General features: G+C 51.5%; 2 protein-coding genes across 6 annotated transcripts; both read right to left on the reverse strand.

The window, feature by feature from the left end:
* Window positions 1-390: 390 nt before the first annotated feature.
* On the reverse strand, window positions 391-8,619 carry Ankrd23 (ankyrin repeat domain 23). 3 transcript variants are annotated; one of them, XM_029539098.1, is made up of 9 exons: window positions 8,535-8,619; window positions 4,437-4,583; window positions 3,977-4,105; window positions 2,750-2,875; window positions 2,469-2,567; window positions 2,285-2,383; window positions 2,111-2,209; window positions 1,925-2,023; window positions 391-1,843 (listed from the first exon to the last, which is right to left on the reverse strand). In XM_029539098.1, the coding sequence occupies exons 4-9, from the start codon at window positions 2,834-2,836 to the stop codon at window positions 1,748-1,750; spliced, it is 579 nt and encodes a 192-aa protein (XP_029394958.1). In that variant the 5' UTR covers window positions 2,837-2,875; window positions 3,977-4,105; window positions 4,437-4,583; window positions 8,535-8,619; the 3' UTR covers window positions 391-1,747. The 3 variants fall into 3 exon arrangements, with proteins under 3 accessions (XP_029394958.1, XP_021053727.1, XP_029394959.1); XM_021198068.2 differs by lacking the exon at window positions 8,535-8,619 and adding an exon at window positions 5,706-5,773; XM_029539099.1 differs by lacking the exon at window positions 8,535-8,619 and adding an exon at window positions 5,606-5,678.
* On the reverse strand, window positions 7,313-17,241 carry Ankrd39 (ankyrin repeat domain 39). Of its 3 annotated transcripts, none has more exons than XM_021198070.2 (4): window positions 17,075-17,241; window positions 12,564-12,667; window positions 11,618-11,821; window positions 7,313-9,262 (listed from the first exon to the last, which is right to left on the reverse strand). In XM_021198070.2, exons 1-4 carry the CDS (start codon window positions 17,172-17,174, stop codon window positions 9,119-9,121), a joined length of 552 nt encoding a protein of 183 aa, XP_021053729.1. In that variant the 5' UTR covers window positions 17,175-17,241; the 3' UTR covers window positions 7,313-9,118. The 3 variants fall into 3 exon arrangements, with proteins under 3 accessions (XP_021053729.1, XP_021053731.1, XP_029394960.1); XM_021198072.2 differs by having other exon boundaries at window positions 9,202-9,262; window positions 11,583-11,821; XM_029539100.1 differs by lacking the exon at window positions 7,313-9,262 and adding an exon at window positions 11,171-11,582.
* Window positions 17,242-18,357: the final 1,116 nt, after the last annotated feature.

An 18,357-nucleotide genomic window follows, 5' to 3' on the forward strand; every position in this document is an offset into this window, starting at 1 on the left:
TCTGTAGCCCTGGCTGGCCCGGAGCTTACCTGTTGGTCAAGCAGGTCCTGAACTCAGGACTCAGAGGCAGACCTATCAGTATTGGGATTAAAGTTGTGCATCACCGCACGCAGCAGACATCATGACTTTTAAAATATGTAGTGATTCTAAGCACAGCTGGCTGAAGTTGAGAAGTGTGGCTTTCTGAACTTGTCCATCAAAGGGCAGAGAGAGAGATCCCAAACCAGGCAGGCCCCCTCTGCACATGCAAACGCATGTGTGCACACACACAACACTTGGCACCATGTCATGGATTTGGATGGTGATGGTCTTAGCCTTTGCAGTTGATTTCTACTGTGTAGCCCAATATCTGGCTTCCTCCCAGTCCCCATGAGGCAACCAGGCTGAGGTGAACAGAGTCAGTTTAATGAGAAAACATTGATCTGTATAAAAAGGAGCTTTGTCAGTTAAGTGTCCTCATTTCTGAGGAGTCGTCATATTGAGTAGGCTTGAATGTCTGTGTTGCCCACGGCACCAGTGTCAAGGTGCACGCTGGCTGGCATGACAGGGCAGGGCCTGCCCTGTGGAAAGATACATGCCCCTTTGGAGGGAACACTTAGGTTCTTCACGTCGTCGTCGTCGTCTTAACAATGGCTATAGGCTGCCAAAATTAATCAAAAAATAACTGCTGCAAAATGGGCGGCAGCTGGGGCTGTTGGAGAGGCAGAGCCTTCACCGTTTGCCCTTCACTCGGCCTTCAGTGGGGGCCCAGCTCTTAAACATCCACTTCCTGGCATTTAAGGAGCCAGCCCTGCCCTCCGTACAGGTTTACATTGAAGCTGGAAACGGCTGGGAGAGAAAGCAGCCACCGGGAGCCTGAGAAGTCTTCTTCACACCACCAGCTGGCACGGGACCAGGGAGGGATGTGTACTATTGGCATTGTCCCATGGCAAGGTGCAGGACTCCTCAGTGTGTAGGGCCTACAGAGCCTAGCCCCGGAGCTTTCTCCAGCACCAGGGGACGTTAGAGCTCAGGGCAAACTAGGGTTGCGGGCCACCGCCTCACGAGGTGAGTGGGCCACAAGCAATCCCTGGCGCCCGGTGCCCTGACCTCACATAAGGCAAGCAGGGCTGCCTGGAGCCTTTAGGTAGAGTTTCCCCAGAATTACGCTAGTTCCAGCTCAACCACACTCCAGCTTCCGGAGCAGCCTGGTAGATCCTGGCTTCTGGGGGCCGCAGTCCTGCTGACATGCCCCTCAGCCTGCCAGAACCTCACCTTCAGAGCTCTGAAGACGAGATGGCTAGAACTACCAGACACTCGCTACCAGGGCTGCTACTGGTAGGAATGGAGTCCCAGGAGAAACGCTGCCCAGAGGATGGAAGTAACCTGCACGGTGCCTGGCACTCAGCCTGCTTCTCTCATCCCTGCTGGCCATATCTGAATGTCTACTTAGGAGAACAGGCCAAAACCAGTCTGTGGTCTAAGGACTGGTAAACGGAGTCCTAGACCCAGCTGAGGGGAGCACTGGTCTGCTCGCTTGTGCTCTGGCCTTGGCCCTCATCTGGACCCCTTTGTTGCTGCCCTGTGGTCCTCTGCTCCAGCTCTGGCAGGGAACAGGGTTCCTCACTGAACCCCAGGAGGCTGCTCTACCTGTTGCCTCAGGCCGCAGGATGCAAAGCCAGAGAGAAATTGGGACTGGGGTAGAGAACCATAGGGGTGGTGGGTGGGTGTGGAATGGTGGCCATGGGTGATCCACAGGTGCCAGTCATCAGCACCGGGTGCGGGGATGCCCCACGTGGGCCTGGAGTGCTTCCCGGATGCCCCGCTGCCAGTCTCGAGCCAGCTGCACTGGTGTCTGGGAGGCCTGTGAACAAGGACGCTGGGTCAGTCTCCCTCGCGAGTGCTAGGGGTTCCTCAGCACAGCACTTGCCTGGCCAGCACTCACCACATTCTTCACACCCAGCTTGGCTCCATAGAGCAGCAGCAGTTTCGTTGCTTTGTGGTGCCCATAGCGCACAGCCTCGTGGAGCGCTGTGTCCCCTTCCTGTGGAAGAGCAGGCAGTCACTGCTATGGGCCCAATGCAGGAACATGCTGCTGACACACAGATGACTTCTAGTCACAAACACCCACCTTATCCTGTGCGTTGATGTGGGCGCCACACTCGATGAGGTGCTCCAGGCAGTCGGAGTGGCCCATGCGCACTGCCACATGGAGAGGGGTGCTCCAGATCTAGGGTAAGTGGGGTGCAGTGCTGAATTCTGCTCCCTAACAGGTTACCACCCAGAGCGGGAACCCGCCCCTCACCTTGTCTTGTGCGTTGACCTGAGCTCCCTGGTTAAGCAGCTGTTTGAGAATGTCCAAGTGTCCTCCGCGGCAGGCCCAGAACACAGGCGTCCTGTCCAGCTGCAACACCAAGTGTCAAGATGTTGCAGGGCAGCTAAGTAGATGAGCCACCACGTTCACTATGAGGGCCACCCTTGCGACTTACCAAATCCCGTACTTCTATAGCAGCCCCTGCCGCCAGCAGCTTGTTCACCAGCTGTCTGTGGCCTTTCAGACAGGCCCAGTGCAAGGCTGTGCGGTGGAGCTGGGAGCATAAACAGAAAATTAGGCCAAGAGAGCAGAGCTACTTCTTAGAGGAACCAACTCCCTTTGCCACACCCTCTGTTCCTAGAAGAGGTCAGGGTTACCCTGTGTCTCTGGTAAGGACTAAAATGTGTTCAAATGGTATACACAGATGTCATGAGCTCATTCACCCACCCTACCTACCTTGTCATGGGCATTGGGGTCCCCTCCGTCTGCCAGGTACTTGTCAATCAGGGCCTCCTGGTTCTCAGCAGCTGCCTTCAGGAACATTTCCAGGCCCACAGGCTCCAGTGGGACCTGGGGCTGAGGCTGGAGAACAAGACAGAAGTCCCCAAGCCCACAGACACCTGTCACAGCTGTCTCACCAGACTATCTCAGCACACTGGTCCTGTTAGATTCTAGTTGTGGGAGACTCAGAATGGGAAGTGTTAGCCACTGACTGTACCTGTGCCCTAGCACACATGCTGAATCTTAACCCCACTACCTCAGGATGTGACCCTCTTGGAAATACTGTCATTACACTTGTAGTTAGACAAGGGCAGAGCCCTTGCTCTACTCTAGGGGTAAGATGCCCATATGTCATGGATGTTGGATATGGGCAGGCACACAGAACATGAGCCAAAGGTACAGATGGGTGATAGGCTACAGACCCGGGGTACTAGTGCCAACAGCCCCAAGAAGCTGAGCGGGTGAGCGGACACTGAAGGACAGCCCTGAGCAAACTGGAATCGCCTGTTTGTGTGACTAAGTCCCTCCCTGGTGGCCATCACTTTGTTACAGCTAGCTGCCTGTGATGTTGACAGGATCTAGAATCATGTAGGAGACAAGCCCTGGGGCACATCATCGAGAGATTAGATTAGGCTAGTTGATGCAAACCATCCGAAGTGAGAGTGAAACCACTCGGTAGGTTGGGGTCCTAGACTGAAGAAAAAGGAGACAGCAAGCTCCAAAGAGTGAGCACTGGGGCTGGAGAGGGCCTCGGCAGCTAAGGGCACCTGTTCTTATAGAAGATCCAGGTTCAATTCATAGCACCTACGTGGTGCTTTAAATGTCTGTACGGGCACCATGCTCTCCTCTGCTTCCTGCCTGTGGTTGCTATGTGATAGCTCCCTCAAGCTCCTGCCCTTGTGCGCCCCCCTTCCCCCATAACAGTGAACTATCCTCTGAAACAGTGAGTCAAGATAAGCTCTTAAGTTACCAGGAATTCTGTCGAAAGAAGCCAAGCAGCTGCTAAGTGTGCTGCGGGATGTACTGGGATCATCCTTCCATAGGAAGGGTCTGGGAGGCATTCCATGCAGCAGCTCCCTATGTGATGGCTGTGCAGCTGTGGCCCCTGCACCTGTTCCTCCCAAGCCCCCAAGATAGGAGGCCATCTGTGCTCTGGAACACCAGGTCTACCCTCTCACTCACCTCAGCCCCAGACTCAGGTTCCTTGGGGGGGACTTTGTGTCTCTGTCGTTTTTTTCTTCGTCTTTGAACCAAGTTTTCCAAGTCTGTCAGATTGTCCAGAGTCAGTCTGGAGCTGTTAAATCTCTCCAGCTATGGCAGAAGAGATGCCCAAGCCAGACATCAGCCACAGGGTAGGGCAGGCTGCTGGCTAAGCTAGTTCTGCTTTAAAGCACCCAGTTAGCTGGGCGTGGTGGCACATGCCTATAATCCCAGCACTCGGGAGGCAGAGGCAGGNTTTTTGAGTTCGAGGCCAGCCTGGTCTACAAAGTGAGTTCCAGGACAGCCAGGACTATACAGAGAAACCCTGTCTCGAAAAAAAAAAAAGAAGCACCCAGTCACTTTGGCTGGCTGATGGTGGCCCTCACTGCTCCTTGATACCCACACTGCCCCGCTCCCATCACCCCCTTCCAAGAACACTCACTTTCTTCCTTTTCTCTTCCTCCAACTTTAGTTTCTCCTGGGCCACAGACTCTTGGGGTCCCAGTGTCCAGCCACTGGGCCAGCCTCCAGGAGCAGGAACTCCACGTCCAAACTCCAACGCTTTCCTATCAACTCTTTCTCCACTTACCTGTGGGACACGTAGGATAGATTAAGGATCGGGGCAACTGTAGGGGTGCTTTGAAATCAGTGGCATGGCCTTAAGATGGCAGAGCCCAGACATACAAAGACCAGATGTGAACCTGGGAGTCAGTCTGGCTGCACGAGTGCACACGCATGTACACACACACACACACACACACACACACGCACCACCTGCGACTTTCACCAACTGTGGTAATGGCCAAGGAAATGACTGGCCGTCCCTATCAGCAGATCACAGAGTTGAGGGGGTGGAGTCTATTTATACTGCTGGGTTCTCGCCTGGTGACACCTTAGCTTCCACCCTGAGCTTCTACCCCCAGATTCCTGTGAGGTTGTGCCACACTGCCACCTGACTCGAGCTTAGAGAAGAGAGGTCCTTGGTCAAATTCCAAATCCCTGCCTTCAGCCCTTGGGTCTTATTATGTTTCTGCCTCAGTAAAATGGGCTCAATGACCATCCACTACAGCCTACCCATTCCCTTAGCAGGTGTTGGGAGAGAAGAACAGGCTGAGGTTTCTGGCCAAATGGCCCAGCCTGTTGTAACCCGTCTAAGCTGTTGTAACCGGTCTTGGCCATCTACCTCCCAGAGGAGCCACCACACCACAGGGAGACGTGTGTGCCTCATACCCTCCTTGCCCCACGTTACCAGCATCACATAGCTGCACTGCCATGGCTGTTTCTCTCACTGCTGGGGGAAATTCAGGAACACCCCTAAAGTGACTAGACCCTCTGGAAAGTTCCATCTGGACCGCCCCTTGCTTGACCTAAAGGAACTGTGCGTACAGCTATACCCATGGCTACCAGAGTAACTCACAATTTCTTTTCCACCATCCGACAAGGGCAAATCTACAAGCTTGAGGGTGCAGCTCTTCGCATGTGTGAAGCTCCAAGATGGACCCCCAGAACCACGTTCACCAAAACCAAACAGACTCAGTAACTCGAGTTTTCCCATCCACTCCCTTTCTTCCCCTCACATGAGACCTGACCCTCAGGTCCCAGAAAGCCTACCCTCACTCAGCCAGACTTCACTACTCTGGCCATATGCTCCGGGTCCCTGTGCCTTGTCCTGAATCCTCAGCGGTCACCCACCCTCTGCTCACATCCTTACCAACTGCTCAATGCTGATGAAGTCCATGGTCCCCCCCCTTGCTCTCCATGCACCCAGCGAATCGAGCTCTGCTCTTTTATGGGAGAGCGCTCTCTTGGGGGAGGGAAAGGACGAAACTTGTGTCCGGGCCAGATGACTCTGGGGCCCTGTCACACTAACCAAAATACAGGTCTGGGAATGTGGCCCACTGGGGGCGGGAAAAGGCGCTGTCTGGAGCTGAGTCGGCAGTCTCCTCCCTTGGACACCTACTACCCTGCACCTGCTGCACCCCACATCTACCAGGGAGCCATTTTACCACCACACGGGCTGGGAGACCTGGACCAGACTCAAGGGAAACATCTCTTACTCTCCAGTTTAGAACCCACTGGTGAGGAGCCCAGGCTCACAGTATAGATCTGGCTGCCAGAGATGCTGCAGAGGCCCAGTGCAGACAGCCCAGCACAAAGCAGGCAGCCTACAGAGGGCCTCAGGAGGGACGACATCAGAGGCTGACCTAATGCCTTGTGAATTCTCACGGGCTCCGTGATGAAGCTAGGCTTCATCCCATTTCCCAACTGGCTGGTCTTAAGGCTGCCCTTCCCTCCCAGATTTGTCCCTCAGCCGCTGACAGCCAGCACGGCCTCGGCCCAGCCTGTCATCAGCCCTCATGTGGCTGAAGGAGCCTTCCAGGTCTACGTCAGACACTCTCTGGGCACAAAGCATGTCCTTCAGCAGGGCAAGGGGACGGAGACCTGCTCCAGGTCTTGCTCGGTCTCTCAATAGCCAGGACAGCCAGCCACGAGGCAAACTGTTGTTAGCCAACAAAAATCAAATACCTAATTCTTCAGAAGCTAGAAACGCTTTTCATTCCGCGGTGCCCTGAACTCCAGCTTGACCTTTGAGAGGAAATCGGATACCCAGTAAACAAGATTCTCGCACAGGCAGCAGCATCAACAGAGATGACCATGTAAGCTCGAGGGGAGGGGTGGCTGAAAGGACCGGAGACCATGGAGGGTCAGCGGAGTGCTTTTTAAAGGCCTGGGTATGCTGGCCTTGCAAAAGCACCCTTGGTGATGAGGGAAAGTTACTCCTAAGAAGGCAGAGAAGAGAGTCCGAATAGCTCTGCTCTCCACTGTCCTACATTAGATGCAGTTGGGCATGGTTGCACTCGGATGTTATTCCAGTACTCGGTCGGGTAGAGGTGGCACACGCCTTTAAGCCGAGCACTCTGGAGGTAGAGGCAGAAGCATTGCTGGGAATTTGAGGCCAGCCTGGTCTGCATGGCCAATTCCAAAAATAAAAAATAAAAAATAAACACATAGGACCACTACACAGATAGCTTGTCATGAACAAACATTTTGCAGTCAGTCAGGCTGAGGAAAGAGGATCTGGGGTTCAAAGTTCTTCTGAGTCAGCCAGGTGTGGTAGCGCACGCCTTGAAACCCAGCACTGCAGAGGCAGAGGCAGGTGGGTCTCTGAGTTTGAGGCCAGCCTGGTCTACAAAGTGAGTTCCAGGACAGCCAGGGCTATACAGAGAAACCCTGTCTGGAAAAAACAAAAACAAACAAACAAACAAAACAAAATAAAAAAAAATTAATTGGGGCCACTCTGTAACCACCAACAAAAAATTTTTTTTAGGAAAATGCTAGTTTGTCCCAAACAAAGGGAACTGGTATTACCGCTAAATTAAAAACAAAAACCAAGATAATTACTCGTTATTTTTAAAATAAATCTAGAGACCTGCTTGGTTATCCTTGCCTCAGTGGCCCAGGGGAAAACGCGCCTTCCTGGCCTTTCCTCCTGTGCCTCACAGCTCCTTATTTGAAGAATGTCATACTGTGGTACAGCTTGGCACTCTTCCCACACCGCCACCAACGCTGGTACAGGTGGCACCTGACCCCCCTACCAGGGAGCGGGGCAGTTTGTCTTCTCTCAGTACGTCAGTCCTTCTCTCCCTCCCCTGCTCACACGCAGTCTCACACTGTTGCTCAGACTAAACTCTAATTCTGCCTAAGCTCCCGAGTGCCGCCATGCCTGGTGTTGTCTCTCACCCCCAGGGCTGGGTGAGCCAGGGCCCTGTGCTTCTCTCTTGCAGAGTTTGTAAATGAGTCTGTAAGTAGGCACCTTTGTAATCAAGGATGCATCTGCCTATGTTGCTATGGAGAAGTCAATGATTAGCGCCACACATTTAAATAGGTATAGCTAAATTGCCATCTATACTGTACCAGTTTCCATGACCACAAGCCAGTCTACTTAAGGCAAGTCATGACATTAAAGAACATTTTAATATACATTAGATAATATGTACACTATATATGTTTCTATGTACAAACACACCCAGAGCAAAGGCTCAATATCCATTAATATAAAGTTCCTGTGAACTGATAAAAACATAGCAAGCCAGTGGTGCTACATGCCTAGAATCCCAACACTCAGGAAGCTGAGGCCTGAGGAGGGCTCCAAAGTTGGAGGCTAGCCTTGGCTACATATCAAGAACAAAAACATTTTAAATGGGCATAGATAGGAAAGTCAAAGACAGGTGTGCAGCCCGACTAGCAATCAATGCTAGACAAACAGGAAAGCAGTTACAGTTACCTGGCATTATTAGGGTCTCTAGCTCTGGCTGGCCTGGAGCTCGAAGAGAGATCTTCCTACTTAGGGCACTGGGATTAAAGGTGTGTCCAGCCATACCTGCCAGTCACACTTCACACGGGGCGGAGGAGTAGAACTGAACATTGGGAATAAAGGCCCATGTTGGTTAGACTTTGGGGACCGGGCGATATCAGGGATCGAACACAGGGCTTTTGCATGTCAGGCAAGCATTCCATCGCTGACCTATATCCCCTTTACCTGTTGCTCAGGCTGGCCTTGAACTCCTCTGCAGCCTCATGAACAGCCGGTATTTGAGGCCTGCATTACCAGGCCAGGCCGAGCAGCGGGTACTCTCCCCTGCTGTTTGTTATGTAGTGAGTGTGCTCACTTAGGGCATCCGTCCACAGACTTCCTGGGTCCCCAGAGCAACCGTGAGGCAATCCTTTTCATCTCGAAGACACAGACCAAGCTCATTCAGCCAGAAAACAGCCTTTGTTACACACTCCAGGCTTTCTTCTGATACTTCAAAGTGTTGTGTTTTTATCTTTAGAAGACTGTATTTTGAAATTTATCTTTGTCCATGGGGTAACATCAAGATATAAGCTTTATTTTCTTCCAAATGGCTATGTGTCTGTCTGTACATGGACTAACTTATATGGTCACCTGTCCAGGCTCACCAGCCTTCAGCCCTCCCGAGCCTCCCTACGGCTGCCACACTGGCCAGGCGGGGCTCTTCTGGGCAATCTGGCCCTGGTCCCAGCAGCATGACGCTGAGCAGGGCAGGGGTGTGGGGAGCTAGTCTGTGTACCCTTCAAGGGCAGCCAGAGACAGGAGGTGGAGCCTCAGCTGGCCAGCAGGTCCCACAGGCCACTGTTGCAGGGCAGCAGGTCACATGCTAGGCGTGCTTTGCGATCCCGGACGGCCTTCAGGGCTGGGCTGTGTTGTAACAGGAGGGAGCAAATGTCCTCATGACCCTTCTCCGCAGCCTGTGGGGGAGAGAGAAAGAGAGAGGCCTTAATCAAAAGGCAAACCCAAGCTGGGGCCTGCACTTTCTGATTTCCCTTTCTGGAACCTGCCTGCTCTGAAAATGTCTGCTGGAAACAGGAACCCCGGGTGTCTAAGTAGACTTCTAATGGCCACCAAAGCGGCATGCCTGATACACAGGGTTGTGAGGCGCTGGGGCTGTCTGGGCAGTTACTCAGCAACACTCGAGGTTCTGTTTCAGCAGTTCTGGAACTCTCTACGTGAACCAGATTGGCCAGACTGGCCTTGAAATTTGGCAGTCCTCCTGCCTGTTTTCCAAGTGTTGGAATTCCAAGTGTGAGCAGCCATGTCTGGGTCTTTGTGCATGTCAGCAAGCACCCCCCATGGAGCTACACTGGATCCCCCCCTTTTCACTTTCTGAGACAAGGTCTCACTATGTTGCTCACTTAGTGTCTATGTCCGTTTGTTTGTTTGTTTGTTTGTTTTGAGACAGGATTTCTCTGTGTAACTCTGGCTGTCCTAGAACTCACTCTGTAGACCAGGCTGGCCTCGAACTCAGATCTGTCTGCCTCTGCAGTGCTAGGATTAAAAGCATGCATCACCCCCGAATCCTGACACGTAAGTATTTATTTAAAAAAGAAAAGACCCAAGCTTCTATGCCTAGCAAGGATCTAACAAAACCCAACAAGCAGCTCTTCACTCAGTACAAGTTCAGTAAGTGCCTACAGCACGCACACATGCGGTAAGACTATACTTTAAACACAAGGACTTCCCAGCTGTTGACTCTGGCAAGAGGCAGACCTCAAACAATCTCAAGAGGAACAGGTGTCTGAGATTTCTACTGCTGGGATGAAACATTGTGACCAAATGCCACTTGGGGAGGACAGGACAGGCTTTATTTCAGAGAGGGAATGGTGTTGCTTGCCGTGAAGCCAAGTTAGACAAAGCAAAACTCTGTTGGGAGGGGGCGAGAAGGAGGGAGATAAGGGGAACTTGTCTCATAAAAGGGGAGCGGGGGACAGTGGGTGGAGCAGCCATTCAGGGGATAGTTTGTAACACACGGTGACAGTGAGTACAGGGGATAAAATGACTAACAGAGCAGTCAAGACTAACACAGGAGTCAAGGTTGGGAGCTCACAACAGGAAGCCAGCAGGAGCTGAACCTGGATGGCTTGGTGGGATACGGAGCTCCTTGGACTTGGAAAAAGCAGGCCTCTGGGGGAATCCCAAGGAGGGTAGGATTTGACGGGACTCCTCCTCCTCACCCCAAGATAGGGTTTCTCTGTGTAGACCAGGCTGCCTGCCCCTGCCTCCTGAGTGCTGGGATTGACAGTGAGTGCTCCTTTAAAACCTTGGCACTAGCCAGGCGTGATGGCACACGCCTTTAATCCCAGCACTTGGGAGGCAGAGGCAGGCGGATTTCTGAGTTCGAGGCCAGCCTGGTCTACAAAGTGAGTTCCAGGACAGCCAGGGCTACCCAGAGAAACCCTGTCTCAAAAAACCAAAAAAAAAAAAAAAAGCCTCGGCACTGGTGGAAAATCAGAGCCTGGGACTCTATACGGGTATACACAAGTCAAGTCTCTAAGATGCACACGTGCACTGAGCATAAAGGTCAGTGGGAAAGCATGAACCTAGCAATCCCCAGAACTTAGACACAGATGGACAGATGGATGGACAGAGAGAAAGAGGGAGGGAGCAATTGGTAAAGTGGATGCGCGGAGAAAGGGCATAGAAAACTGAGCCCCCCAAAATGGTGATCCTGCCTATGACCCGGGACTCTCAAAAGTGGGTGGCAGAGAGGCAGAGCCGTACTGGTTCCCAAAGCCGGCTCCTGGGGAAGCTTTGCAGCGCTTCACTGAGGGACGGAGGGAGTTCCTGTACAAACAAGAATGTCGAGAGCTGGTTTCCAAAAGAGGCGGCAGGAGAGCGACAAGGTTCCAGGTGGCTTCTCCTTGTCTCCATTTTTCCATTTTTCTACAATGCCCATTGTGAGGGTTCACCTTGGCTGGCAATGTGGTAGGATTTAGAATCACCTACAAGACAAGCTGAGGTCCCACGCTGCCTGCCCACATACCTTTAATCGCAGAAGCTGGAAGGCAGAGGCAGGTGGATCTCTGTGTGTTCAAGTCTACAGAGTGAGTTCTAGGCCAACCAGGGGAACACAGACTCAGTCCTTTTTGGTCACAGCAAAGCAACAAGAAAAGTACAAGATTAAGGAGAAGAAGGTTTAAAGGAGGCAGTGACATACATACCTTATGCAGACTGAGGGAGGCAGCGACATACATACCTTATGCAGACTGAGGGAGGCAGCGACATACATACCTTATGCAGACTGAGGGAGGCAGCGACATACATACCTTATGCAGACTGGTCATGCCATCATTGTCGACCAGCCAGGGGTTGGACCCATGGGATAGCAGCAGCCGTGTGATTTCCGTGTGCCCACAGTAGCTGGCACGGTGCAAAGCCGTGGCGCCCCCGTGGGTCTGGGCGTCACACTTCGCTCCGCTTTCCAGCAGAAACTGGCAAACAGCGTAGTGCCCATTGCGGCTGGCATAGTGCTGCAGGGGTCAGAGACTGCAGTCAGATGGCAGAGGCCTGGCAGGTGGCAGTGTCAGCAGCACTGTGCCCTTCCACTAATTAAAATACCCAGCTGCTCAGGATGGAACCAAAGTTGAAAGGGAAGGGAGGGTGGTTAAGGATTCGGTGTGGGGGAGGGGGTGCTTATCAGTCACAGTGGCGCGGGCCTGTGTCTGGAATCCCAGCCCTTTCGAGGAGGCAGGGGGATCAAGGTCACCCTTTATACACAGCAAGTTCAAAGCTAATCTGGGTTCTGTGAGAGCCTATTTCAAGAGACAAAACAACAAACTTCAAAGCTAGGCAAGGTGGCATATGTTATTACAGATTCTCAGTACTCAGGAGGGAGAGGCGGGAGTGATTTCAAGGACAGCCTAGACCACATGTGAACCCTTACAAAACACAAAACCAATAACAACAACAACAACAAAACAAAACAGTGAACCAGGGAGATGACTCATTCGGTGAAATTACTTACCACCAAGTCTGAGGGCCTAAGTTCTAGGCCCAGACCTCACATGGTGGCACGCATGCATACACATGCACATGCACGCGCACGCGCACGCGCACACGCACACGCACACGCACATGCACACACACACACACACACACACACACGGGGTGGGGGGAGAGAGACAGACAGAGATACAGAGAGACAAGAGTTTGGCTGGAAATAAAGGGAGAACAGCAGCCCGGACAGAGGTAAGGCCTTTTCCCAGAGCTCACCAGTGCGGTGTAGCCGGCAGAGTCTGGCTGGCTTGGGTCTGTGGCCTTCTGGATGAAATACTTCACACGGCTCAGGTCTCCATTCAGAGCAGCCGACCAGATTCCTGCAAAAAGACAGTCAAATCACTGAGCAGTGCCGCATGGTGAGGTTTGTTTCATTTTCATTTTCATTTCTTTAAAGCATTTCTTCTACCTTTTGACTGAAGTTTCAACATCTGTAAGGTAAAGCTTGGAATGCTGTATCTATATTACCCCCAGGAAGCAAGCCAGAAACCCACGCTGAGACTGTTATAATCTGGAGCTGTCATAAAAGGGATAGCTAACCGGGCGTGGTGGCGCACGCCTTTAATCCCAGCACTTGGGAGGCAGAGGCAGGTGGATTTCTGAGTTCGAGGCCAGCCTGGTCTACAGAGTGAATTCCAGGACAGCTAAGGCTACACAGAGAAACCCTGTCTCTAAATAAATAAATAAATAAATAAAAGGGATAGCTGCTGCTGCCCGGGGAGCTGGTGCTAGCGGTGGCACGGGCAGTGGCAGGGGTGGCAGTGCACGCCTTGAATCCCAACAGAGGCAGAGAGAGGCAAAGGCAAAGAAAGGCAGGTGGTTCTCTGAGTTCGAGGCCAGCCTGGTCTACACAGTGAATTCCACCACAGCCAGGGCTGCACAGAGAAACCCTGTCTCAAAATAGCTGATCAAGGAACAGTGGCTCAGCAGGTAAAGTACCTACTACCAAGCCTGACTACCGGAGTTCAATCCACTCCACCTACACAGTGGAAGGGCAAAACTGACTCTGGCGAGTGCCCTCTGACATCAGAGCTCATACCCTGACACCCCACATGTTCTAATCACAAACTGAGTACAGTTACTGAAATGAAATGATCACAAATAGGTCAACCAATGCTACAAACCCAGTGGGTGAGAGAATTAACTAGTAGCTTAGGCTTTGCACACAAGGCAGCACAAAGCATGGGTAAAAGAGACAAGAAAACATGGGAGAGAACACAGACCAACATACTTCCAAAAGGAATTTCAGAGAGGTACGCAAGATGGAAGTGGCAGGAACTGGCGCTGTGTCCTTGCATGGCCCCAGGAACTCGGAGCCCAGACACACAGAGAAGCAGGGAAACTGGGACTGGTGTACTCTGAAGGAGATCTACAGTACCCCCAGAAGCTCAGCATGGTTATTAGATACAGTTGAACAGATAACCAAGGTCATTGTATCAAAGAGGCGGAGTAGTTACAGAACAGGAGGCGGGGTTATTATATACAGCCTAACAAGGAGGCGGGGTTATGTAAATACAGCTGAAGAGGGAGGTGGGATTGTATACAGATTAACAAGGAGGCGGGGTTATGTAAATACAGCTGAAGAGGGAGGTGGGGTTATATGCAAATGAACAAGGAGGCGGAGTTATGTAAATACAGCTGAAGAGGGAGGTGGGGTTATATGCAAATGAACAAGGAGGCGGAGTTATGTAAATATAGCTGAAGAGGGAGGTGGGGTTATATGCAGATGAATAAGTAGGCGGGGTTATGTAAATACAGCTGAAGAGGGAGGTGGGGTTATATGCAGATGAGCAAGGAGGCGGGGTTATTGCAAACAGATGAACAAGGAGACAGCTATAGCTAATCTCAGTAGGAGCGGTCTCTGCAGCGGAGCAGCCTTCAGGTCAAAAACACTCAGGGGGAGAAATGGTGGGCATTTTCTACACATATTGTCAACATCTGCACATGAACCAGAGGAAGGATTTACTGCCCCTCTGAGCCTGGACCCACCTCTGGTGTGTGTGTGTGTGTGTGTGTGTGTGTGTGCGCGCGCGCGCGCGTGCATGTGCCATTTCCCTATAGGTCTAGCGCTCTGGTCCTTAGCATGCCCTGCTCATGTCAGTAACACACATTCACTCAGGGTTTCCTCTGCTCCCACAAATGGGAAAGATACTGGTTGAAGAGATGAGAATTATACAGAAATAAAGATAACCATAATGTGGGCATGGTAGCACATGCCTGTAATGCCAGCACTTGAGAGACAGAGGCCAGTAGATCTCTGGGTGTTCAGGGCAGAATGAGTTCCAGGACAGCCAGAGCTACACAGTGAGACCCTGTCTCAAAAAATCAAAACACTAACAACAACCAGAGCCAGAGAGCGGGAGAGCCAGAGAGCTGGTTCAGGAACTGTTGCTCTTCTGGAACTCATTCTTCAGAGGACCTGGGTTTGATTCCTAGCACCCATAAGGTGGCTCACAGCTTCAGAGGATCCAATCTCCTGACCAGGCATATGCATAATGCATACATACAGGCAAAACAGTCACATACGTTAAACATGTGTGTGTATATATAATTTGTGTGTATATATATATATAAAATTATATTTTGTATATTTTTTAATTGTGATATATATACACATATATATCTGTAATCAAAGAGATGGCTGTATAATTTGTATATATAATTACATATATACTGTATATTTTTTACTTGTGAGATATATATGTGTGTATATACACATACACACACACACACACACATATATATATATATATATATATATATATATATATATAATCTGTAATCAAAGAGATGGCTCAGTAGTCAAGGGTAGTTAGTTGCTAGGGACAGGCAGAGATGGTGTACACCGTTATCCCAGCACCAGGGAAGCAGAGGCAGATGGCACTTTGTGAGTTTGAGGACAGCCTGGTCTACAAAATGAGTTCCAGGGCAGCCAGAGTTACATAGTGAGACCCTGTGATTGGGGAGTGGGGAGAGATGGACCAACAAAACAAAACATAGTACACATACACACACAAAGAAAGTCACCCAAACAGATTAATTCAAAACTAAAAGAAAAAAAAAAACCCATGCTTTACAGAAAGAAAAAAAAATATCACATAATAGGTATCTTTATCACATGTGAAAAATAAAAGAATAAGCTGACAAAATTACAGCAGGTGATAACAAACTATTTCTGAGACAAAGTGTCTAACATGCTATGCCTTGAACTGTCCTTGAACTGTGACCTTCCTCCCTCAGTCTTTGAGTCAGTCCAAACTGCTATAAAGAGAGCAAAGCATTGTAACAGGGTATCCAGAGTGGAAAAGCCCGGCTTTGAATACCACAAGGTTTCTTCCTCCACACAGGCAGGGCTGACATTTTGAGCCAGATCATCTTCTGTTGTGGGAAGCCAACCTGTGCGGGTCAGATTAGCTGTGACACACGAAAATATCTCTAGAGCTAAACTGGGCATAACTGTCCCCAGGTTGAGGAAGGGGGTCCCTGAAGAAGTGCCTTAGAACTGAATGCTGGCGGGAAAGCTTCAGTCAGCCTGACATGGGCTAACAAAACAGAAGATGTCATTGGACAGAGGTCTTGCATATTTTAGAAACATAAAGGAGCCGGCTGCAAGGGTGAGAACCATAAAGAGGTACAGAAACACAACAGACAGTTTGGCTTGGGGAAAACGCAATAGGAGGCGCTGGAGAGGTGGCCCGGTTAAGAGCTCTGGCATTGCAGGGCAGTGGTGGTGCACGCCTTTAATCCCAGCACTTGGGAGGCAGAGGCAGACTCATTTCTGAGTTCGAGGCCAGCCTGGTCTACAGAGTGAGTTCCAAGAGAGCAAAGGCTACACAGAGAAACCCTGTCTCAAAAATAAAAAAAGAGAGTTCTGGCCGCTCTGCAAGGGACCAGGACTGTTTCTCAGCTCCCTGCTCATGACCATCTGTAACTGCCAATTCCAGGGAACTTGAAGCCCTTGTCTGGCCTCCACGAGCTCTGGGCACGTGCGGTATACAGACACACGTACGGGGAAATAATCTTTAAATTAAAAAAAAAGGCGTAAATGTAATCATCTCATTTGCTATACCGCGGGGAGTCCTATTATGTCCCTAGCCCAAAAGACGGCAGTAGCAGAGGTGTAGAGGAACGCCGCCGGGTAGGAAACCATCCCTATGGTAACTGTCAAGTGCTCCGTATCATCAACCCTACACTGATGACAACCTTGCTATGACCTGCACAAACTACCTGTTCCTGGGGATAACATAGTCGGTAACCGGCACAGAACAGGGACCACTGCTAATAGCAAAATCTCTGTATAATTTTGGACAAAACAGTCACACCCCTGCGCTCCACAGGCAAAGATGCAGCTATCTCTTTCAAGATCACTGACATAGCTAAAACTTGTACACTCACACCCGAGATCAGCAAGGGCGAGCTGCCCTGACCTCCCGGGTGGATACGAACCACCAACTGCAGACTCTTTCCCTAGCTCCTCTGTCACCTGACCAGGCTGTCTCCCTAGCTGGCTTGGTCTCCAGACCCAGTTCAGAAACCAATGCCTCAATTTACCCGTCCGCACTCGAGACGGAGAAGTCGAGGGGCTTCCTGCCAAGCTATGAAGCCAGCCTTCCTGCGCCAGGCCCGGAAGCTCCAAACACGGTTCGAGGCCGCCTTCAGTCCACGGTCCCGGAGATGGGGCTGGGGATTGCCCGCCGCCGGCAACGCGGCCGCCTCACCCCTCTCACCCCTCTCGAAGTCCATCTCCTCCAGCGTCTGCTGTACCCCGGGCACTGTACTAGGGTGAGAGCAGCAGGAGCCATCCGCGCAAGGTTGCGACGCCGCCATCCCGGCGACCGGGACTGCAGCCAGGAGCTCCTACGAAATGCCCACCCCTCCGTCCCAGGCTGACCACTCGACGTCCGTAGTTGACCTTCGAGTCCCGCCTCCTCGTTCCAGGCCAGCCAATCCCGCATTTAGACCTTAGCTTAGCAACCAATGAGAGTGGCGAGGTGTGGCTGGATAGACTGAGCCTTGCTGCTTTGCTACCACGGGAGGGCGCCCAAGGCTAACTAAGCACAAGGAAGAGCAAAGGCCCGGGGATCGGTTGAGCATCCCGGGAGGAGGCGGGACGGTTCGTGCAGCCGCGCCTTGTAGGGTGTGGGGACCAGGCATCTTGGCCTGTCTGGTAGTGTTTATGCCAGAACTGAGGACTCGAAGGTTCCCCAGGGCACAAGGACTCTCATCTTCTGAGCATCACCTGAGCTGTAGGCCGTCCACGGACAGATCAGTGACCGCCAGAAAGCTACTAAGACCCTGACCCCCTTTCTTTAGCAATCCATCCGGAAGCAGGTGCCCTGGGGGCAAAGACAGGGTAGGCCACCTTGGTGCTTAACTCTCTGCCCCCCTCAGTGGGCGCTGGTTTGCCAACACCCACTGGGCAGACGACTGAGCTAAGGGAAACACTCAAGTATTTCCCAGCCTTCTGACCCACACTCAGGGAAACAGCAGCCCGCTCAAAGGTCAGCCAAAGGGGGGCGGGGAGAGCTCACGGTCTGTGGTCTCTATTCCTATGCACCGTTAGACTGATCTAAACCAGGTGTGTCCAAATTGCAGCCAACAACAGCATCGAATTTAGCACAACACAAAATCTTAAAATGTCTTTTTTTTTTTTTTTTTTTTCCCTTTTCTATTTTCCTTTTTGAAATCCGATTGGCTGGCAGCTCTCATCAAGGGCAAGGGCGCTCAGAAATGAATCCAGGCTGGGCCTGTTGTTTTTCCCAGGAACATCTGGGCCTACACCACACCCTCACTCAGACAAGGGCTTGAAACTGACTGGGTGGCAATAGGGGACTATCCCTCCCCAGATAGGACATTTGAGACTAGCATTCTTCCTCCCAGGAGCTTGTCCTAATCTCCATCTTTATAAAGACGTTGTTCACACAAGCCACTCACTCCCTGCTCACCCTCCCTAGAGTTCTGGGAAGACAAGCCCCTTCTCCTCCTCTTCCCGAACGAAGGCTCTGCCTGG

This window comes from Mus pahari, chromosome 5 (genome assembly GCF_900095145.1).
Source record: "Mus pahari chromosome 5, PAHARI_EIJ_v1.1, whole genome shotgun sequence".
Taxonomy (NCBI): domain Eukaryota; kingdom Metazoa; phylum Chordata; class Mammalia; order Rodentia; family Muridae; genus Mus; species Mus pahari.

Coding starts and splice junctions, on each gene's coding strand:
- Ankrd23 (XM_021198068.2), bottom strand. CDS start 5,732: ATGGACTTCATCAGCATTGAGCAGTTG. Junction 4,584..5,705: donor TCATCAGCATTGAGCAGTTG/GTAAGGATGTGA, acceptor CGTGTCCCACAG/GTAAGTGGAGAAAGAGTTGA. Junction 2,210..2,284: donor AGGTCAACGCACAAGACAAG/GTGAGGGGCGGG, acceptor CACTTACCCTAG/ATCTGGAGCACCCCTCTCCA.
- Ankrd39 (XM_021198070.2), bottom strand. CDS start 17,174: ATGGCGGCGTCGCAACCTTGCGCGGATGGCTCCTGCTGCTCTCACCCT. Junction 11,822..12,563: donor CTGCCGGCTACACCGCACTG/GTGAGCTCTGGG, acceptor TGACCCCTGCAG/CACTATGCCAGCCGCAATGG. Junction 9,263..11,617: donor GCATGACCAGTCTGCATAAG/GTATGTATGTCG, acceptor TCTCCCCCACAG/GCTGCGGAGAAGGGTCATGA.